The sequence below is a fragment of the Enoplosus armatus genome, chromosome 6 (assembly GCF_043641665.1).
Source record: "Enoplosus armatus isolate fEnoArm2 chromosome 6, fEnoArm2.hap1, whole genome shotgun sequence".
Lineage (NCBI taxonomy): Eukaryota > Metazoa > Chordata > Actinopteri > Centrarchiformes > Enoplosidae > Enoplosus > Enoplosus armatus.
This window is the reverse complement of record NC_092185.1, coordinates 24,226,276-24,250,096: the sequence shown is the minus strand read 5'-3', so window position 1 is coordinate 24,250,096 and position 23,821 is coordinate 24,226,276. Positions and strand designations below refer to the sequence as shown.

Sequence of the window (23,821 nt, the reverse complement as noted above, 5' to 3'; positions counted from 1 at the left end):
CACAAAACAATTAAACAAGAGTACACATATCCTGACAACATATTCGTAATGTTGTGAAAATAATTGAACAAATTATAATACATACAAAAATAAAATTACAGTCAAAATATAAAACATACATTTTCCTTTCTCTCTTTTTTTTTTTTTAAAGCGTTATTGATAACAAAATACAATGTAGGAAGAGAACAGCGATATTTTACACATAACCAGATATATGTTTGCCCATGTCGTGACATCCCTCTGAAGGCACCCTCGGGTTTGTTTTGGTACTGCGGGGCTGTGTCCGAGTCAACCAATGAGGGAAGAGAAGGGGCGCGGACGTGTCATGTGACCAATCACTCCCCGCCCTGCCCACTCCCTCCGTAAATCGGCGCGTCGCTCGAGGCTTTATTCATTCCCTGCAACTGAGCGGACAGCGTCGCTACCTGCCTCCGTTATCTGACTTCTGAACAACGCCGGAACACCGGACACCTCGCGTTTTACCAACGAACAATAAAGAAAAAGAAACAAACTACAACACCCTGCCCTTCATAAATTCAGCAAGAGAACGAATTTGTGACCGAATAATCGAAATAAATCCTCCTGCGTCACAAACCAGAGGATTCACACCAGTTCAGTCGCTAAGGGGGGGGCGTTCATCTCTGAATATTTACGTTTTACTTCTTTCTTTTTTTTTTGGAAAAACCAAAATGAAAACCAAATTTATCAACGGGGTTTCTTCTTCCCCCTCCATGTCGCTGGGTCTGCTGGTAACCGAGAACGCCCTGCAGGTCCAGCCCGACACCGAGGAGGACTGTAAGGAGCTGGTCCACCCCGACCAGCCCGATCTGGACACCCGGCACAAGGCTTATCTGTGGTGCAGAGAGTTCCTCCATGGAGCCTGGAAAAGCCTGTCTGAGGACGACTTCCACATCACCATCATAAGGTACAGCGTGTACATTTGCCTGTTTGAGAGACGAAGGCCCCGTTGGTTGAAGCTAGTGTGATAAGGCTGTTTACATATCGTTGTGTCTATTGTTGTAAACCCACCTTAAAACTATAGGTTATTTCCATAGTATTGTACTTGAGATGAACAGACTGTATCAAGGAATTAAGGTCTCTTTTTTTTTTCATTTTACAACACAGGGTTACACAATGAAATGTAGCCCCTTCATGCTACATACACACACACACACACACACATATATACAGGTATTTAAATTTAGAATAGAATAAAATGAAAATAACTAAAGAAAACGATATATTTCTTACATATGATGATGCCATCCTCAGACAAATTCCAGAGCTGCTCTGTACACTGAATAATATGGTATATATATATATATGGAATATCACCAGTACTTTAACATAAATAGAATTTTATATTTCTAAGCAATCTTCAAGAGAATGCCGTCGTCATGTACTAATGACGCCTAATGGCAAAGTAGGCTAAAATCTTGATGACTAAGCTGGACCTTCCCTTTAAATATGGTGTTTTGGGACAATGGGAGGCCAATAACGACGGCACATTATGAATTATCAATGAGAATGACAAAAATAGGAGTCCCTACTTGACAAGTAATAATGAATCCCATTATGTCTGATCGTCTGTCTTCCAGGGGTGGTCTGAGCAACAAGCTCTTCCTGTGCAGCCTCCCTGACAGCCTGGACGCTGTCGGGGACGAGCCGAGGAGCATCCTGCTGCGCCTCTATGGGGCCATCCTGCAGGTGAGAGCCACATCTGTCATCGCCTGTGTTTGGCACACAGCTGGTGTTTTACCATACAAACAGAGCATTACAAGTAAGCCAAACTCTCCACGATGATGTGTTGTACCTGAGTACTAGTACTAGTTCCCCTCAGTAGTGTGTAGTTATTAGTCAGTAATTATTAAAGTGTTGCTGATTTCAGTGAAGATAAGTGTCGCCACACAGCACATACAAATGACAGCAGAAATGTAAACATCATACGCTCATCGTCTTTTAACTAAACCTATAAGAATGCTTGACCTGTCTGTCTTTATCACAGAGATGACTCATGTAACTGGAGTCAAAGGTTACTGTACAGCATGAGATGATAATCACAGAAACCAGACCATAAAGAAAAATGATAATACATACAACTTTGTGGTGTGACAGTGACACCACCAGAGGTTGTTGCTGTTGTGTGTGTGTGTGTGTGTGTGTGCGCGTTCACAGGTCATATGCTTATGTTAGTGTATGCATGCATGTGCAGTTATGCCTTCACACGTGTATGTGTGTGTGTACGGATGTGTGTGTGTGCGTGTTAGCCATTGTTGTACATGGTGATGTACCCCCATGGCTGTACATGCATGTGTTCTTTGCCGTAGGCTTCCCAAAGGAGCGTGCCCTGGGCACTCTTGTTCCCAGGTGAACCCACCAAAAAACACGGTACAGTATGAGATCTCTGAAATCTCAGCCTAATACAAAGACGTAACACACACTCATGTAGCACAACCCCGGCTGACAAAGCCGGGAAGATACAGTATGGAGGCAAAACAAAACGCTGAAACACCTCTCCTGTTTGACTCTATTCTTCTCTAAATGCCTGCCTTGTGATTCTTAATCATTAAGAAGTCAGTTGAATTATTGGACAAACAGAGGAGCCTGAGGATGAATCTGCACATTTGCAGCTCGCTCAGCTGAAAAAAAAACAACAACAACACAGCAACACACAAGAACTCTACAGTGGTTGCAGTTAACACAGATAGAGATAGAGCCTTTTTATCTCTTAAGATGAGGTGGCGGTGGTGTCCAGAGTTCATGATCCCAGCGGCCCTAGGGGCAGGCGAACTCAGCAGTATTGCAAAGTGTAACAGAACCTATCCAAAGATAACCGCTCAGTTACCATCACAGGCCACGGCGGATTGATTTCACATGCAAATATTGAGTGAAAAGAGTTCAAGGGCTTCAAAACGTTTGCGCAAGATCCCTGAAAGCAGCATATTCTAATCTCCTGCTGGCGTTTCGTCGTTCGAGGCGTTGCTCTCGGCACAGGCTGTTCGTTCCAGCCTGCTGCGATAAACAAAAGACAAAACAAGACGCTGCGACATGTGCTGCTTTCTCAGTGTCATTCGCCGCCATTAAGTGATCTATTTTCACGCGCGCATTAACCACCGCCACGATGACACCTGCATTAAGTATTAACTAAAGTCTGCGTAATTGCTAATGTCCGTATAAGCGGTTAGCTTTTATTGCAAGGGATGTCTGAGAGAGCGAAAGCACTGTGTCCTTCACCAAGGTAACTGCTGCCATCTCCATCAGGACAGCGCCGCCTCACAGGCATTAGTGATGTCTAAATCAAAAAGCTAATATGATTAAGGGGCTCAGATGTCATCGCCAGAGCACACAGCTACTAATGATTAAACAAAGCTTAACTGCACAGGAGTCAGCGTTTCTCGGCAATGGAGATATGTGAATAGCGCGTTGGGTGGTGAGTAGATTCACCAAATAAATATGTATATTTTTAGCCCCAGCCTTAATATGTAATCCAATGTAACATCCAGCAGCAGTTGGGAAATAGAGCATAGTTCTATCTCTCCTCCTCAGAGATACCCCCCTGCTATCTCCACACTATCTCTGCTCTCTCTTTCCGGCTGTCGCATTATGCAGGCAGTCGGGGGGGGGCGCATCAATCTCTCTGACCAGCCCTCTGCACTGTCATGTCCAAAAAGACTTGTAGTGTGTTTGAACTCATACTGTACTGTCTGCCCAGCAGGCGCGGCTAGGTTTTGATGTTGACGCTCATCGACGGCTTCACATGTATTCATGGATAGTTCTTTCCCTTTTTCTCTTGTTGATAGATGTCCTGTAATAAAGGGGATTCCCAACAGTCAAACAAAGAAAATCACTTCCAAGTAAGTAACTGATGATGGTGCCACCATACAGTATGTTTCTCTCTATGCCCAGAGTGTCACCCAGTGTCCATCCAGTCACCGCAACACTCACCACCCACCCACCGCTCCTCCCCTTTTGTCTGAAAACGTTCTTTTGCTTCCCTTAAATTCTCCTTTTACTCATGTTCAACACTCTCTTGGGACGGGGTTTCACTCTCACCTGAATCTTCTGAACTCTGGAGGAAACCGGTTGTTTCGGGGAAATCACAGAGAGGGATGAACCTTGGCAACCCCGTAGGTTTTTGAACTTAGGTTCAGAATTGATTTAACACCTGTCTCCCCTTACTAACCCTTGGCACAGCATGACTGTAAAAACTGTTGGGAAATGCCACAGTCACTGGTCTCGTTCAGTGGACGCGGCGGACACATTCACATTCAACCTGATTAACAGGGTCTTGGTTTGGTAAGATGAACTCATCTGGCTTGAATCTAACTGCAAAATTCAACTGAAGAAATCCTATTTGGAACACAGGACAGTACGCACCGAAGCAAAACATATAAGAAGACTTTTTTAAAAGAATCTGAAGCAACTTTAAATCTGTAAATTCACTGCTGGCAGCCTGCCAAGCCTCAAATCCAGCAGCCTGGAAATTTCTTTACCCTGCATCACATCATGTGATCACGACCCTTGACCCCCACATTACCAGGCTGAATCACAACTCCCCCACCATGTGATCGCGGTGAGGTCATCAGCCAGTTAGCTATTGTTACCACTCTGGCATCTTTCCCTCAAGAGCGCGGCTTGTCCTCGGCAGCTCCCCCTTCCCTCTAATCCAGCCTTCCAGTCAGCAGTGAGGCTAACGCAGAACTGACCCCAAGTCAGTGTCTTAGGATAACCTCACCTCGATCCACCTGCTCTAACAATGCTGTCTGGTCAATGTGAATCCCATTTGGATCAGATAGGATGACGCCGCGTAATTCCCTGTAAGGGTATTTCACACGCCACAGCAGCATAGCAGCACACACGTCACGACACACTGTAGATGTAAACACACAGTGGACAGTGGACAAATGACAGGAAGCATTACCTGTACTTATTACTAGAGATATGGAACTACAAAAATATCGTAGTATCGCAAATTCTCAAATGTCTTGTTTTATTCAACCAACCCATTGGCTGATTTTTAAGAATCAACAATGGTATCAGCCTCAAAATCCAGTACCAACTTGAATGTTTTATGTATATGTATGTAATAATATGCCTATGCTGATGCCGGTGGGTGTTATATACCAGCATGTACTTATTCAAGTTATCACTGTCCTGTGACATGAGGTCACTTCCGTAGGCAGATGAATGGAACAAATGTGTCACACTGGTTCAGTTCAGTTCAGGTGGATTTGACTGTTCTGTACTCAATAATCTGCCCCCCCCCCCCCCCCCCCCCCCCCCCACACAGGTTTGTTGACACACATAGCACAGCAGATAATTATTGAGGTTAAGGCAGCAGCTGTCGGCAGCGCACCTGCTGCATCCCTCCAAGGCCAGCCGCTGAATATCTGAGTGGCCACACTGATATGGGACCAGCGTAACAATGTGGATTCAAATGTAATCAAATGTCCGGAGAGAACATGATCCCAGAGCCTACACCAGCTGTCAGGCTGAATGGGATATGCAGGTTAAAATGACAGAAACAGTGGGAGCTCCTCTTCATTCAATAAAGGATATTCGGGTTTACTACAGGAAGTTTCTGTTTCCTGTTCTGAAACAGGAAATAGTGGGAAGGGAGGTGCTTGTGATGAATGTAAAAAATGTTCTGTGTCTGACCGGTGAGCTGGGTCATCAAGTATGACTTGTTGATAATTAACTTTTGAACTGGTGGAAGACACTCTGTCTGGGAAGAGTGAGCCAAATCAAACAGACTGTTAAAACACACGCTAGCATTTAAAATAGGTCAGAGGAAATGAAACAGAGGTTGGTGGAGGGAGGACTGCAGGGCTGTTCAGGACAGTCAATATGAGACCACCAGGGTCACTGTGTGGGAAACCGTTAACACGAGATGAAAGGGCCCAGTGGCGTTTGAATCAGGAATATGACTTTAAAGGCCCAACACACATAATTTCTCAATCAGCTCCTTGCAGTGAGTGACGGGGTCCGACAGGAACGCAGTATTTTCCGCACAAGTTAAAAAGGTTTTGGTTATTTCACACGAATTTTTTTCTCTGTGGAAGAGCAGAGTGAGAGAGAGAGACAGAGAGACAGAGAGCGGGAGGAGCTCCGCTAGAAAAAGGTGATGTCACATACTTGTTGACCAATCAGATGATAGCAATGTTTGAATCAGAATCCAATGACAGTTGGTGGGTTGTTTGGTCACTGTCAATCAAGATTTTGAGTGTCAAACTACATAAATAATACCTAAATATGTTTTCTAACTTGAATATTTAATAATATAGAAAAATATTTAAGATTATTTAACCCTTTCAGATCACATATCCGGTCACATTGTGCACCTATTTAACAATATATGCCAAAAATGAATTCTTATATCAAAATTCAATCATGTTTTCTTCTAGTAAAACAAAATATGACGTATGCTTACGAAAGCTTAAACCAACCAATTTTAACCAATAATATCATGACATCCACCCATCAATCAATCTTTAACTTTTAGTGGCACAGAGCTAACATTCATTTGTTAGCTAGCTAGCGACAGCAGGTACGTCAGTTTTGATACGCTCCACTTTTCAACGCTCAAATTCCTCCCAATATTATGTCCCGCCTGCCTATCCTGTTTCACTCAGAAATACGTCACGACACGGAAGCTAGATTCTCTGGCAATGCTGTTTCATCTCGACTTTAATGATTTTCAGCATCCTTCCAGTCTACAACGTAGCTGACCGACACTGCCAGATTCACAGTCTCTGTATCTGACAGAGTGCAATTTTTGGTACGCCCCATTTGTCGTTATCACTAAGGCTAAATTTAAATCTAAATTGTGCAGAACTGTCCTCAAAATAGCCAGATTGAAGCAGGCTTGTAGAGGTTATCACTCCGAGATCACGCACAAACTGAATCCCTGACTTTGATCCGAACTCTGACTGTCAACTTGGCACGCAGCAAATGTAGGTTAGACCAAGCTCTGCATATACAGGGGGTTAGTCCATATGCAGGCTGGACGCAGCTGATCTGGGTCAGACATACTCGCTGCCTCGCTGAAATGTTGGCAGAGGACTGATGCGTTCTATAAGCCCCCCCCCCCCCCCCCCCGCAGGAGTTGCTCTGCTTTGCGCACATCCCGCCAGCTGGCTTCGTTGTCTGGCAGTATGTGTGTCAAGATGATTATGGTGACGTGGATAATTCACGTTGGAGATTTGGAAGTGCATGTGATCAGCATTCTGCAGATAAGGCATTACATAACGATGGGGCATATTCTCTGAACAAATTCCCCGGGCATGAAGCAGAACGTGCCGCACACTGTTCAGAAGACGGGCATTTGTTGAAGATGTTTCTGGATTGTTCACCGTGTCCTTGTATTAGTAACATAATGCTGACGGAAACATCATGCAGACAGGGAAAAAAGCCTTGTGCAGTGTGTTTATTTAATGGGAAAATAAAGATTAAATGTGAGTTGATCCAGTTGAAATCTACTGAGTAAAGTATCTGGATGCTAATGTTTAATTCATTTCCAATAGTTTTCAGTGACAAAGCTGGAAAATTCCAAGGCTTTTTCTTCTCTTTAATGAGCTGACATGTATGTCATGGAATATGACAGCGCAGTTTGTTTTGCAGATGACAGAACTCAACATTCGCACTTAGAGCCGAAACGATTAGTCGATTCATTGATTATTCGGTCGACAGAAAATGAATCAAGACCTATTTTGATAATCTAGTAATTGGTAGTTTTAAAGTTTTCAGTTTCTTGAATGTGAGGATTGGCAGATTTTCATTTTTAGTAAGCTGAACTTTGGGTTTGGAGTATAAGTCAGGTAAAACAAGCAATTTGAAGAGGCTACCTTTTGCACCATTTTTTGAATTTCCACCTTTTATTTGGAGTGTATGGGATACAATTAATTCCCAGCTTTATCTCAAAAGAGATACCAGTGTCTCCTAAAGTTAATAGTTCGGTACTGAGCTTCTCAGCAGGTGGTGCGGTACAGTCTTGTTTTGAGAAATGTGGTTCATAAATAATTGTTTCACATTCAAGCAGGCCAAGTTGTTTCCTTTGAGCTGGCTTCCTGCTGGACGTCAGTATGAAGCACATTCCCTGGCAAGTAGCCACAGACCCCCAGCGCTCAGATCCAAATCTCTTTTCTCTGCAGCAATTTGTCTGGAGGTTATACACTTAAGAGGGTTAAGATAGCAATACATTATACTGCTTTCTATTGCAGCTATTTAGGGTTACATTGAAATGCAGCAGATTGCAGCATCAGCTTGTTAACTGAAAACCTTAATGGCAATGTCATTTTGCTGTGGCTGTACCAGCAAAGGCACCTTCGCGCACCCTGGAAGCTACTCGATTGGCATTTTTTGACAAAAACATCTTAACTCAATTTCCACTTGCTAGCTTTTTCTGTAGCTTTCAAGTTTACTCAGTTGACATCTGCTGAGCAAACGTCTATTTGTGAGCTGTATTGGTATAACTTTGGTATATTGGTAAAAAAAAGCGCAGTCAGTAGACAAAAACAAAATCTGTCATTGTCTCTCATTTAAATGTGATATAGAAAGCATTGGTGTGGATGACATTGTGCGACATTTGAATTCAGTCACAGTATTTACATTAAAGGGGTGCTCCGGCCATTAAGTATTTCACTCTCATAAAGTTATGGGGATTTGAGATATCCTGACGTTTATTCATTCATTTCCCATAATACAACTCGGTGGCAAACAACTTTTTTTGCTAGCTTACTAGCTACAGGATAGTGTTTGCAGTTTGGATTTAAGTGTTAATTTGCTTTGGTTTATCTTTGCATCCACTCGACTCCACTCCACCAGTGAACCTTCATTGCAGCTCCGCGTCCAAGAGATGCTGTTAGACGTGCAACTTTCCCACAGAATAAATCAGCTGTAGAAGGTTCACTTTGTCGGCCTTCTCCTGTTGATTAGTTAGAGGTCTCGCTCCTCTGCTGTTGGCCTCCTGCCTGTTTGGTGAGAAGCCTGGGTTTTCTGTCGCCTCCACACAATAGAGCGAAGCAGGATCAAGTCAATGGGAAGCCAGCACGCGGCTTCGGGGCCTGTTCAGACCCGGCATCAGCAATACGTCTCCACATGCGTCTCAAGCAGCCACTTGTGATCAGATCTTCCCCCGCTGCATATGCAAACAAATGTACATAACTTCCGTTTGCAAGGACCAAATGCGTCGTTGTTTTTAACTTGAATTTCATGAACTTACTGTTTATCAGACCACAAATGAGACAAGCCTTGCTGATTACTGTTCAAAAACACAACTTTTATAACTTCATTCACTGCTATTGGTGAAACTTGTGAAACATGTTTTACGGAGAAAATATTTTCTGTTTTCCCCCTGACGTCCTCCGGCTGCTCTGCCTCAACTCTCGGTGATTTGCGGAGTTCACTGATGGGCGGGAAGCTTTACTTGTTGCTAAAGTAACCGCTAACTGTAGCTGCGTTAGCTCAGTTAGTCGTGCAGCCAGCGGCCTATTAGCTGTAAAGCTTAAATAAAGCTTTATTAAACCTCCTCCCGGCGGTCCAACACTCCTGTGCTAGTGGCGTAAACACCAACGGAACAGTCGCACAGTCCGGGCAGCAGAGCACTAGCTGCACGGTTAACTGAGCTAACGGCTCGCTAACAGCAGCTACAGTCAGCGGTCACTTTAACATCAAGTAAAGCGATCTCTATCATATACCTGGGGTGTGTGTGTGTGTGGAGTTGTGTGCGTGTCTCTCAGATAAAGGGAGAAAGACAAGGCTGTCCTGTCTGCTTCAGGAACCTCAACAGTGACTGGCGCTCCGAGTGGGCCAACTCTTCCTGGAACTTTAAACCTACCTCTTGTGTTCGCCTCAATGCTCTGACAGGGAAACCCAACTAACCCTAACCATAGTGTGTCTCCTCATTCAAACGCCTCCATCCGTCCCCTCCACCCCCTGCTTTCCACTTAAGCCCCTGTCACACATGCACTCCACCCTGACATTTTCATGTCAGACCTTGGAGCCTCCTTAGAAACCCCAGACCTGTACGTGACTCCACGGTTCAAATCTGAATGCAGAGCAATCACATTATAGAGCACGCACACTGTTTTAGTTGTATACACATATTATATACTTTATATCAACTATTAACAAGGCCCAATTATTCCTATGCACAAGGAAATTAAGTCTCTTTAATAAACCAATTTAGATACGAAAACCATCTAAAATAAGATCAGAGTCGTAATAAACTGTACATTATACTTCAGATAAAAGTGGAAAAGTTTCCATTGAAGATTTTTTTTTTTCGTGTGTTACTGGGGCAACGAATTACAAAATTCTCACTCTCAGATTACCAGCTAAACCCCCCCCGAATTTTCATTCATGCCAACTTCATTTGGGATGTAAATTTAACAGAATGCTTTACCTTCGCAATCAACAGCATGTCAGCAAAATAGGCGTTATAATCTTTAAGATTTTCATCATATTGTGCCCAATTTATGATATTAATTTTGGCTGGCATTGTAGTTACCCCTCTGTGTCGTAGTTTGCAGTGGCAGTGGTGGAGTCCGCCACTTCTGTGTTGAAGCATGCATGTAATGATTACTTAAATGGTCAAAAAATAAAAAATAAAAATCAATCAGAACTGAAATCTTAAGGATTAGAACTTTAAATGAAATTCAGCTAGTGTTTTAAGCCTCACTCCCGGGGTTTGTTGGATGGTCTAAAAGGAGACCCATGCTCAAAGCGATGCTACCGATTTAATGTCTGAAAGGGGCTGACGAGAGTGTTGTTTCATTCATGACTCTCAATCCGTACCTCACTCAAACTTTGATGTTTTCAGACGTCGTGGCCAGAAAAGGCTCTTTGTCTCATTTCTCATTCTGCTCTAATTGCATTTTACAGCACTGACGGGTGGCGGCGGCGGTGGCGGTGTGGACTGCTCTCACACTTTAAATGTCGAGCTGTTGAGTTTCTTACAGTCGTGTGTTTTCAGGGGGCGGAGGCCATGGTGTTGGAGAGTGTGATGTTTGCCATCCTGGCGGAGAGGGAGCTGGGCCCTAAACTCTACGGCATTTTCCCCCAGGGCCGACTGGAGCAGTACGTCCCTGTAAGTCCCCATGTGGCTGCCCATATGCACATGTGTTTGTATATGTTTATTTATATATAGTGTATGGTCATTTTAAACAGGGGACTATGCTCTCCATTACTGGAATATATTCAATCATTGTGAAACATCTGATTTTTTGTTGAGACCGACAAAGAGGTGTTGATTCAATCTTACAGAGTCTTCTTGAGTTTTTAATATTGTGGTTTTGTTGTGTACTTTTTTTTAAATATTTTTCGAGCCTCAAAGCATATTTGGTAGCGACCAAAATGTGTCCATGGCACCAAGTATCATAAGACTGTCAAGTACTGAGATCTTATAAAGGATATAAGATTCTTTAATCGGATACTTCTTGATTTCATTCAAATGAAATGATTTTAGAAGTTTATTAGGCTGCTTTAACGTTTGAGAGTCTTGGCTTCTTTTGTTAAACTAAAAAAAAGCAGGGTCTCAAAAGAAAAGTATGGGTTTCGTTCTTACAATGATCCAAAAGCAGTTTCAGAAGAAAAGAAAAAAAAAACTACTTGTTCTTTTTCCAGACTGAGGTCCAGGACATAACTCTAAACTGCACTAGACAATTGAGAGGTTAAACTTTGAACTTTAATACTGGGATATCACGTGATATCATATCTCTAGTATTGTAGTTTCATTTTAGTAAAACGTGAATCTGTGGCTTCTGTTGAATCTGAAAAGGGAGAGATGGAACACATGTTTCCTGTATTAACCCATTTTGTGATTTGGGCGAAAGGTTTCTCATAAACATTTTGCCGAGTGCAACTTCAAGAACACTCTCAAAAATCGCGGTTACTGTATGAATAAAATCCTGTCGACAGAGCCGTAAACTGGACACCTGTGAGTTAAGCGAGCCCAGCATCTCAGCCGAGGTTGCAGAGAAGATGGCCAGGTTTCATGGAATGAGGATGCCCTTCAACAAGGAACCCAAGTGGCTGTTTGGAACCATGGACAAGTAAGTCTCGTCTCGTCTCGTCTTGTCTTGTCCTGTACCCATCCCATCCTGACCTGTCCTGTCCTGTCCTGCCTCACCTTTGGGGATGTTAAGAGGCCCGTTCTGTCTGTTTTCATGGCTAGTTTCTGAATCCTAAGACAGCAGGCTGCGTTACTGACTGTGTGAGGTGGCCGGTGGCTTATCACGATGCATTACTTGCGGCGTGTTTACAAGGTTTACATTGCACAATGTTTGTCAGCGTGTGGTGATAAAGTCCTGCTCCACTGATCTTCTGTGAAGGTACAGTTAGTAAGTACTGGTTTATCAGGATTATTACTCAGGTGTCCTGCTGCGTGGCACAGTTAGTAAATTAGTTTATCTGGAATTTTACTGGAATTTACATGGGATTTTATTTTTATTTTTTTTGACAGAACTTTAAGATGATTAGATGAAAGCAGGATTCCCTGGAACCCAGACTATGTAACATTGTGTCTAGTAAAGCTGTTTTAACCATTCAATACAGGTGACATTGATTTTTTTATAGACGTGTTAGAGAATGGGAACAGAAGCCAAACCTTTGCAGCCACAACCAAATCGTGGACGTGGAATTGGTTTGTGAGTGTGTTAAATTTCTCAGCTGATTCAAGATGCTAGACTCGTGTGTCTCTACCTGATTATTTGACCTTGACGTTTATTAGGCCAACAGCAAGGATGAATGATTTTTATCTTTGCAATTAATTTAAAAGACAGATTATCAGTTTCATGACCAGAAAGGTCCAAGTACATCTGTTCCACTGATAAAACTTGGTATGTTATCAGTTAGAAAAAAGTTTTGTAATTATGTAACTATGGCATAATATAAAGTCAAGTTTTTGAAAGAAAGAAAGAAAGATAAGCCTTTCCAAAAACAAAATGCTTCAAATAGCAGGTGTCGTCTTTTGTCATGAATAATCTTTTTGGCTTTTTCGTTCACTTTAGTGAGACGCAACTATCCACCCAAAACTCTTGTTAGCTTAGTTTATCTTGCTGTATGCTAAACGAATCAGTCCAGTCTATCTACCAGCAAGCCTATGTCAACTGTTGTTGAAGAGCAACCACTGTGGTCACAAAGAACAATTACAGGATATAGGTAGATGATGAAACATAAAGTTAGCAAACTGCCTCAGTAATGTCAGTTATCTACCTAAAGCTTGCTAACATTAGCCAACATTAGCCACCATAAGCTACTGGTCATAACAGAACAGAAGTAAGGCTGTAGCAGCAAAACTCTAGGATGTATTCGAATGAGGAAGGGTTGGTTTTATTGCTTATGAACTCAAATGTTTTTATTTGTATGAGGAAGAACGTTCATTTTTCTGCCCCATACAGCCTACGTACCGACTGTACAGTTAGCCGCCGTTAGCTAGCAACGTACGCTACAACCGCGTACGCGCTGCGGTGCTCTGACTGATTCAGACATCACGAGGAACACCAGGTCTTTCTGGTACTTTCCTCCAGTTTATGTTCTGAAATGAAGAGTCATACAGCCTCATGACAAGTGCAAGTCTTTTGGATAATGTTGAAACTTTTTCAACTTGTGCGGTTGGGTCTTCAGTAACAGTGGCTAAATGTAATTACATCATTTAAAAACTTTTTTTTTTTCATGAAATGAACTAGACTTTGTTTGGTTTTAATTACATTAGTAATAAATAAAATATGTATTATTATATATGTATTACTCCTCATCATGACATCATGGTAGAGTAAGCAGGAAGTGCTGTTATGCAAATGTCACTTCTAGCTATATTGTCATACCTTTGTGTTGTTGTCATAAAACAGATATGATGTGATTATGGCAGTAATTATGATCCAACTAAAGCTACTGCTATGACTGTTGGCTCATTTTGTGATAACACCTGCACACACGCTCTCTGTTCACACACACACATTACTACTGCTATTACTGGTGCTAATAGTGCAACTGCTAGCAATGCTACTACTTCTCTACCTCTACCACTCCTGCTGCGGCTGTTATTATTACAATAATGACTATTGGTAAAACTAACATTTGGTTATAGTAATAAAAACAAAAGTTGCAGTCAGTAATTAATACGTTATTGTAATGACACAAATATTTTGAGTTCCAGTGAGGTCATCATAACCTCTGACTGCCATTCATTGATTGTGTGGCTGTGGCATCATGCTTATCAGTGAGTCAGGATGACATTGAAATGTATTTAGAGAGCACTCCCTTTCACATGATCCTGACTTCACTGTGTGTCTCATCGCTTTATCACTTATCACATGTCTCTGAGGGAAAGGGTAGAGTCACTAAATGTGTGTGTGTGTGTGTGTGTGACACTCTCACCAGGTACTTGAGCCAAGTCATGAGGCTGAACTTCCCCAGAGAGTCCCACCTGCGTCGCTTCAACCGCCTGCTCAGCTACAACTTGCCACAGGAGATGGACATGCTCAAGTATGTTCCTGCGCGCGCGCACACACACACACACACACACACACACACACACACACACACACACACACACACACACACACACACCAGTACAGAGTGGATAACACCTGACACATTCATGGAAAGTTTCAAAACATGGTGTTATGTAACAGAATGTTCAGAAGGTGTGGGTCCTGTGATGGTGTTGACCACAGAAAAATCCCAGATTAACCCGTAAGCCATATGTTTTGAGCGAACACATGCAAAACAAACACTATGTCATTAATAAAAGGACAGACCTGCTCTTGTTTTAAACATTTAGAGATATAGAACATACAGTCCTTAGTTGGCTTCTAGTCCTTAGCACTGTGAATGTTAACCAAGCACCCAGGTAAACAGATCAAACCGCTTGTTCGTTCCAGCTGCTCTTCGCGTTGTGAGCCATTGATTAAAAGGAACCACCAGCTGTTGTCTCTTTTGCTTGCATTCCATTCCATTTTTCTTAATGTCCCCTTAGTCGCAATGAGTTTCTACCTGGGAATACCTGCCCTGAGGCTATTTGCAAATGTTTTAATGAGTTAAATAATGACGTGAAACACAGATGAAACCTCCTTGGTGATATCCAGACTATAGATCTGTGGCTTCATAATAATGTTTAGGGGTTCATTGTGGTCAGTATATGAAGATGCACACAGTTTATCTTGAACCAGGAGCTCTTTAACCCCTGCTTGACTGATCATCCTCTGACTTCTGACCTTTTTCTGTGTATGTTCAGGTCCCTGCTGGAGTTCACCCACTCCCCTGTGGTGTTCTGCCACAACGACTGTCAAGAAGGTAAAACTCATAAACACATACAAACACAAAAGGCCCCTATATGCTGTACATTTGCTTTTCTCTGTCATTAATTAAAAAAAAAACTTTTGTGTGTGTGTGTGTGTGTGTTGCCTTCAGGGAATGTCCTGCTGCTGAATGGCCGCCAGAGCTCAGACAAACAGAAGCTGATGCTCATTGACTTTGAGTACAGCAGCTACAATTACAGGTAAGAAAGTAGTGAAATACACATTTCAGTGAATTGATCCTACTCACAAGTATTGCATCCAAAGCCGCTGAAAGTAGTCCCCAGCAATTGCGCTATTTACTTCTGCTTGAGTAACAATTGCTAAAAACCACAGTGCCCAGCTTGAGTAAATTACTTTGCATTAAAAAAAAATTTAAATTATAAATTATAAATTTACAACCCATTTTTAAAGAATGTCTTCAGTTGGAACAAATGGGCAATCGGACTTATTAACATTGTTTTGTTGTTGACATTTTTTATGCTAATCATACCTTCCCATTACATATTCTATTGGCATATAAATACTGGATTTGTACCACTGAGATTTAAAGAAGAAGTAAGTATTTAGTATTCTAGTTGTCACCAGAACAAGCAGGAAAATTGAAATGGAAGAATTGGAAGATGTTTATGAAAATGTTGTGCTGTAAAATGTCTGGCCTCTGAACAGTTTATCTTGTTGAGTTGACCTCATGATAAGACACAGAAATTAAGCTAGAAGACAAAAGGAAGGATGTTGACAGCCAGTCAACTTTGGGTGTTTTTCCCCAAAAGGTGTCCTTCCGTCCCTGAGCTCCTGCCAAAGTTTATTTTTTGCAGAACACACACTGTGTGCTGTTGTTAGACAAATTCAATTGTGAGTGCAGTTTGTCAGTAAACAGAAGGGATATTTTTAGCGCTCTTGGTATTTCCCTTCTAGTTTGCACGACACATTTTATATAACCAGAAATCTCTCAGCTTCTATCTGTAACCTGAAATATAAGGTCTAGCTCTAACACCTAACCCTTTACTACAGAAGCCTTAAGTGTTTCCTTTTTTAATTCAACTAAATAATCATATGAAATAATTGTGTAATATACTGAATATAAAACAATCAACAATTTACCAACAATTTGTGAAATAAATGATGTATTTATTAAAACTTTACTTATGAATAGGAAACGTTATTTTATTTATCACATAAGAGTATTTTTTTTTTTATTTGATAATAGATAATCTATTTCAAACATGTTTTTATTTTGACAATGCAGCACATCACTCGAGCAACGACATTGCCAAAGTAATTTTGAATGAAGCAAGGCTGCATGTGCTACCTACCTAGACCGCTAACTAGCCGGGGTTGTGAGCTTGGATTATTACTCAAAGTGAAGAGACGGTGTGGACAGCAGCAGCTAGCTAGTTGACTCAGAGTTAGCTTGGCAGCATTTTGATTTAAATATGGTCCTCAGAGAAACTTTCACTGTGGTTGTTCTAGCCAACCGGAGCTAGCTAACACTGCCAACGGAGGCTCATCACTTTGATGCTGAGCAATAAACCAAGCTCACAACTCCATTTAGTTCGCCAGCTAGCAAACAGGAGCTAACTCACTAAATCTGGGAGCAGTTGTTGAGCTTGCTAGCTTCAGAGGCAGGGGGCATATGACTGGCTGAAAGGTGACATTATGAAATAAGAAGTGATATTAGGAAATGTGACATCATGAAACCAAAAGTGGCTATGGGTAAAAATGCTATAATGAAATAAAAACATGCTTTTGAATAGGGTCATTTTGAATTAAAAAATGAAATGAAAATGAAGTCCTATAAAATTGTTATCACGAAAAGATATGAATAAGAGAAAATAAGAATGATAAAATAACATTTCATAAAAATGAGTTGAGTTTTAATAATTTCCTAATAATTAGGTAATAGGTCATTTCATAATTCACTTTTAGGTATGTAATATTGAACACTTTGGGGCTCCATATTTTTAGAGAGTTTAATGGTTGCTGATAAATCACCATCAGCTGCAACTGCCAGTTCTCTGCCTCCCAACTAACCTTGGCTCTCCAGTCAAAAGAGATGGGCGTGGAGGGAGGGGGGGGGGTCCGAAAATAAGGCACTAGTGTGAAAGTGAGAGTGAGAGACAAAGAGAGACAGAGCAACTCAGACATTGACCCAGAAGGGAAGCAAAATCTGAGGGAAAACGAGAGGGGGGAAATAAAGAATGTAGCCTGGCTTGTATCGGTGCTCCATCAGCATGTCCTTCTAACAGTCATCATTCGCGGCACCCCCCCTCTCTTGAAATATTCACTGCAGCTGCAGTTATGTAAGCAGAGTTTGGCAGGCCAATGAGGACGCACAGGAAGGAGGCAATGGAAAGACTATATCCAGGCCTGTCAGTGTTACTAGTGGAGATGATGGTGCAGAGGATTTCCCACACAGTTGTGTCACCAAAGACCAGGAATATACTAGAATAGAATGGAATAGAATGATTTGAGCAACTGCGGGTGACTTTGAATGTGTTTGTGCCCGGGTGTGTGAATTCCTGAGTGGTTCATTTATGGGAAACGGCGCAGAACACACTGGCCTTGGTTCGCAGTTAATCTCAGACAAAAGTCTCTCTCTCTCTCTCTCTCTCTCTCACACACACACACATACACACAAACAAACCCCCCTCCTCCCCACCCCTGCAGCTGCCTTCAGCGTGGCCCCTTTAAGTCTCCTCATATGTTGCACAGCACACACGTGACCCTCTGTGGATACACACCAAGCACGTGAGCACGTGTGCCATAATGTATGTCCAGGAGGGACACGCCCACAAATGGACACAAACAGACTGTGTGGACTGTTTTTTCCCCCCCCAATGGACTGATGTGGAAACAGAAGGGGATGAGTCCGGGTTCCCTCGGAGCGGGGAGTTGTGTTGGAGGCAGTTCCTGATAACAGTGTGGGAATTGAATTTGGTCTAGACCAGGGATTTCCAAGGTCTGCCCCCCCCCCCCCCCCTCCTTCGGGAAAAATCAAGACAACCGCACCTCCCCAACACCCCACACCTCTAGTTTGTTGTCCAATGTGCTCTGGCTAATGGAAAGGCAACACTGAATCCTGTTTACTATTTCCATACTGCGGTGTAGGGCTGCAAGCAGTTCATCTGTTGGTGATCACTTTTCATTAACGGATTAATCTTTAGCGTGTAACTGCCCACAGTGATGTCTTCTAGATTCTTGTCAGGGTGTACAACTTGTGCTACGTTATTAGCAACAATTTGATCCGAATACTGACTTCAGTGTTTAATCAAAATGATGATTCCTTTCTATCAATTGACATAGTTTCAGAAAATCTACTCTGCCGCATTTACTTATTGTTCATTCCACCAAACAGCAGTGAATCATTATTAGCCTTCAACTGAAGTCCCATCGCTGATTCTGGACATCGGGTGGAAAAGAATGACCCAGCATCAGCTGTGCTTTACGTACCTTTAACCCCTAAAACACAGGGCGTCAGAACAAAAGGCTTCAATCTGGTTTGGGGAACAGCAGTAAAAGGGTAAACCACCCTGACAAACAAGATGCTCTCCTGAGCAAACAAACCCGAGACAGGCGGAGACACTGCAAGGGTTTGGTGCGACACACACAAACACACTGCCACGTCTTGGTCCGGCAGCAAGATAGACTCTGTCTTTGTTCGGCTTTCAACATGGGTCATTTAAAAAAAAAAAAATGAAGTTTGAAATTTAGATACATCATCATCTCTATATAGTCTACTTGCCCTTTATTGTCAAGAAAACAATACAGTTGAACTCCTCCAAACGTGCAATACACATCGAGCTATGCAATAGAAACCCCACAGAAAGTATTTATTAATGTAAAGGCATCGTCAGTCATCGTCTCTCTCTATATGTTAACCTTGCAGGGGATTCGATATTGGCAACCATTTCTGCGAGTGGATGTACGACTACAACTGTGAGGAGTTTCCCTTCTTCAAAGTGAATGCTCAGGCCTATCCTTCAAAGGCCCAGCAGGTGTGTACGACATGTCAGTGCGCTGACGTCTTTAATGTATTTGTATTTGGCTTGACTTGACACGTCGTGTCCCTGTGCAGCTCCACTTCATTGAGAGCTACCTGCGCGAGTCCGACCGAGGGTTCGACAACCTGAGCGAAGAGGACCAAATGAAAGTGAAGGAGGAGCTGTACGTGGAGGTCAACAGGTGAGCTCAGATGTAGGGCGCGGTGTAAACGGACACGACATGACGAGACAATAGAGGGGGGGACTAGGAAACAAAGTGACCATGTGTTTTTGAATGTAGGTTCTCCCTGGCATCCCACTTCTTTTGGGGCTTGTGGTCCATCATCCAGGCCCGGCTCTCCACCATTAAGTTTGGATACCTGGTGAGTTTTATTACTTGTTTTTGTTATTTTTCACTATACTGCACTCAGTAAGCTTTGGTAGCTGAAGACAGTGAATAAGACATGAGCAGTAGCGTCTTCTAGGGTTACGCAAAGTCAAAGAACACGTCAGAGGAGGTCAGGTCAGGTCAGCCTGAAAAAAAACCAAACTGGTAAAGGAGGGTGTATAGTAAATAGAAACTATGTACAAAACAACACGTTAGGTCAGTGTACCTACAAGTGCAATAATGTAGTATACGTGCAAACTTCCCAATACTGATGTTAATGGCTTTATGGGAGGTTAAGTCATGAACGTACTGAATGTTGTGCATTTGCAGGGTATTACAACCTGATCATTGGATGAATACCATCACTTACATTGAGTTGAATACCCTGGCACGGCCTCGTAAAGTAACTTATGTCTGCATTCTGGATACAATGCTCTGACTAAACCTGAATGCACTTGTTTTGCATACTGTGAATTTTTAAGTAGCTGCGGCCTTCAGTTACCTCAACTGCACTCTCCCAGTCTTGTATATGCATTTCATCATATTTTGAGAAGGAGCATCTCTCTTGATATGCTGCACCTCCTCCGTCGTTTACCTGTTGTCTTTGACAAATTCAGGAAAATCTACATTTCCACGACATTGTTATCCTCTCAAACTGTCAGCGCAAACATTGTTCAAACCCATGGAGTCAAAACTTGGAGTTAAATTCTGGCGCAAATACGTAAGGCTACATTTTTGGGAACATTTGTTGAAAGTAATGCACAAAACATCTGGAGTATTTGTGGCAATAACAAAACATGAAATCTTGGGTTTGAATATTGACTTTGGTATAGAGTGCGTACTGTCAGACAGTGTACAACAACATTTTTGTTCGATTGCTGTTACTCCATCGATGAAACTCAACATTAAAAGCCTTCCAGTGGGTCAAAGGGCGTATTCCCTCCCTTTACTGATAGGCTTTTAATGTGAAACATCTGCAGGAAGTCTAGTTTCATTGACAGTAGCTTAATAGCTATTAAAATAGAAATAGAAAAAAGTGTGAGCAACTGGAAATGATTAGCCATCAGAACTGTGCTTGTGTGTTTATTCATGTATACTTGACTGTGTCGTAGGAGTACGCCCAGGCCAGATTTGATGCCTACTTCCAGCAGAAGAAGATCTGGGCCGCCTAATGGAGCGGAATGACTGGATCGGACGATCGACAACGCCCTCAGCCGAACGGGCAGGAGGAGGACACACGGGCTGATGACGACTCCTTGATCCGCGCTTTACTTACGCTCCCCCGCTGGTGTAGAGGATTTGCTGGCTACTGTCGGTGTCGGTGCTGACCGAAGCCAAAACCCGATCTCGCGTCTAGGTACTTAGAAGTACACAACCCTTCGCAGCTCAAAGTTTACGCCGCGTATAAAAAAAAAAGAAGAAAAAGAAACGAAAAAAACTTGTACTAACATTCATCACTGGTCGGAAAACAGCTCTCTGCTTCTGCCTTGTTCGAACCATATCGCAAACAACAGGGTTACGCCTTGAGCAGGAGAGGATGGTGGATTTCGGTCACAGCTAGATTGGAAATGTTAACATTGCATCAATGTATATGTATTGATCATTCCCTTATGGAAATGCTCTGTTGGAAAGAACCAAAATGTGAACTCCTCTTGGTAGTTTCCTGCTCACTGAAGCAGCCAGTTGCTAACTATGTATATTATATATAGATCTCAATGTGCCAGTAACTTGGCCCCTGTCTGTTACTGACGGGCTGGGAATCACGACTTGATGGACAGGTCAGACACTTCTAGATATTACACACGTGCTGTTTGTTTGATTCTTAAATGGATGTATTTGACATTTTCTTCGGGCCAGGGCAAATACGGTTACGTTGCATTTTCAAGTACTGTACGCAAATAGCCGAAGTTCCTTTTTTGGTGTTTTGGTTAAACTCCACCAAATCAAACTTCAGGTTATTTCCACTACAACTCGGCCTGGTTCCTTGTGGCGTCAGAACTAACAATGCATTTACACTGATCGACTGTGAATTTGCGCAGCCTGTTGTTTTATTTCTGTTTGTTTTTTTGTGGGTATTATTAGGGATCACTGTGACAAGTTGATCCACGTCCTCTTGTGTGGCATCGGGCATTAACATCTGCACTCTCCCATTCAGCCATTAAGACATTCCAGCTATGCTCTATAAGCCTGGGGAATTGTTGCTCAGCTCTCCATTAGACTCTTTTTTTTTTTTTTTTACCTTTTATTGTGGTAATGGATTCTTTGGTGATGTCGGTGCCTACTGCCACATTGCCTCATCATCGTACCCATAATCCAGAATAATGACACATCACACTGCACAGCTGAATTGTGCATAGATGACTTATTTCAATAAGTTGTAGCTGGACAGCCGGACAGTAACTTTGTTAAAGGGGTATTTAGTAAAATATGGCTTGAATGAGACTATTCTCTGCTACTGGGAGCTGAGTCATTGGTGTTAAAGACCTTGTCAAACCCCCACACACACACACACACACACACTTACGGCCATTGTCTGCTCTAGCATGGTGGAAGTCTTACTTAATGCACTTTTAACAAAGGGATTCAGCGCTACAACAGTGAAGGCACTGTGCCCCCACGCGCACTTGTCCTGCTGCCTCTCATCCAAACACCCCGAGGCCAGCTCAGTCCTACCTCACCCCATCAAGTCACTGCGAGGGCACCAGGCGCTCTCATAGCGACGCCACCGCGCACAGATACACAGATTTGTCGTCTGCTGCCAGGACAGCCTTCACTTTGCCTTTAAATGAGGCCTGGATATTTACAATTTTAGTTTTCTTTTCTTTGCTGGGCACCCCTCTCATTTCTGTCAACAAAAAAAACTTTTTTTCAGCATGATTAGCATTCCTCTTTCCACTCTAATTGGCACCAGTGCCCACGAGCTAGCTTCTCAGCTCACCACCACAGTATTAATACACATTAGACCTCATTCGAAATTCTTTAACAATTACAGCAAAGCTCTCCATGCTAGAAACTCATTTTCTTCATATGTCACATTTACCATATTGGAAACGGTGTGGTGCCCAGTGAAGAAGAGCGGACTCAAATTGGCCTTTCGCTTAAGCCCACCCCCGCAGTTGGTGTTGCTCCCCCTTTCGAGCTTTCACATAGCACATAGTTTACAGTGAAAACGGGGCCGATTTACGCTCTCAGCACTTTTAATTTTTTTTTTTTATCTCTCAGACAAGAGCAGCCTTCTCATTTTTAGCCAGTGTCCACCCATTTTGACGACCGTTGCTGGCAGATTTCCTGGGCTGTGGCTAGCTAGCTAGCTAATCAAGCTAACGTGAGCGCCATGATGATTCATGATGTTTCCAGCAAACTCGTTTTAATACAGAGAGCACATGCAAAAGGGGTCTTAAATGCACTTGATGGCTACGTATGATATCATGCTAAATGACTGAGGCTAAAGCCCGCATCCTCACTAGTTCCAACAAAGACCAGCTTCCAAACGGTGGGGAAATACTACACAGTCGATGTGCTAGTTTTTTTTTATGTAACCCCACAAACTATTGTAGTTAGCCAATGCTCTTTTGCCTTGGAAGTAAGGCTCGACCACCAGTGTGAGTTAGGTTGTAAGCTAGTTAGCTGGGCACGCTAACAGTTGAAGTTCAGGCAATGACACTGTTCAAATGCATTCCTGACACTTTGGCTCTCGCGTTTCTGGTTCTGGAACGACTAAAAGAAACAACGCAATTCTCCAAACGCTTTAAATGCTGCGTATCGCTCTTACTACACCCCCATGCAGAACACAGCTTGACGCTCCTGCCGTGCCGAGCTACTGTTGCCAAGCCATGATTGGACAATGGCTGTTTGGGTTTGGGTGAGGGGTTTTGCGAAAGTCAATTGAAAAGCTAAATATCTGCTGTACAATACTGCTTGGAAACACTTTATTTGATCCTTGTTTGCCGCTAAAATGTAGAATTCGTAGTTGCTGCGGAAAGATGCGCTGTACCGTGTGGCCGTGCAGCCAACCACCACCAAGGCTTCGTTCCTGCTAAGTTGTAGCGGATCTATACGTCCCTGTTTACCTGTGAGCCGCTGGGGATTTCAGCGCGGAAGCCACCCAAACCGAGTATGTGACTCCTGTGAAGCGCGCAGTAGGCATTACCTCA

At 42.7% G+C, this 23,821-nt stretch overlaps 1 protein-coding gene across 1 annotated transcript; it reads left to right on the top strand.

Annotated features, from left to right (window-relative positions):
* The first annotated feature begins 689 nt into the window (after positions 1-689).
* Positions 690-20,839, top strand: chka (choline kinase alpha). The gene is made up of 12 exons (XM_070907720.1): positions 690-925; positions 1,599-1,707; positions 3,801-3,854; positions 10,973-11,086; positions 11,917-12,050; positions 14,380-14,484; positions 15,236-15,294; positions 15,412-15,499; positions 19,186-19,294; positions 19,375-19,481; positions 19,581-19,662; positions 20,780-20,839. Exons 1-12 carry the CDS (start codon positions 690-692, stop codon positions 20,837-20,839), a joined length of 1,257 nt encoding a protein of 418 aa, XP_070763821.1.
* Positions 20,840-23,821: the final 2,982 nt, after the last annotated feature.

Excerpts from the sequence above, each read along its gene's own strand:
- chka (XM_070907720.1), top strand. The coding sequence starts at position 690 with ATGAAAACCAAATTTATCAACGGGGTTTCTTCTTCCCCCTCCATGTCG. Across the intron at positions 15,500-19,185 it reads TACAGCAGCTACAATTACAG|GGGATTCGATATTGGCAACC; the intron begins GTAAGAAAGTAG and ends TTAACCTTGCAG. Across the intron at positions 19,295-19,374 it reads ATCCTTCAAAGGCCCAGCAG|CTCCACTTCATTGAGAGCTA; the intron begins GTGTGTACGACA and ends GTCCCTGTGCAG.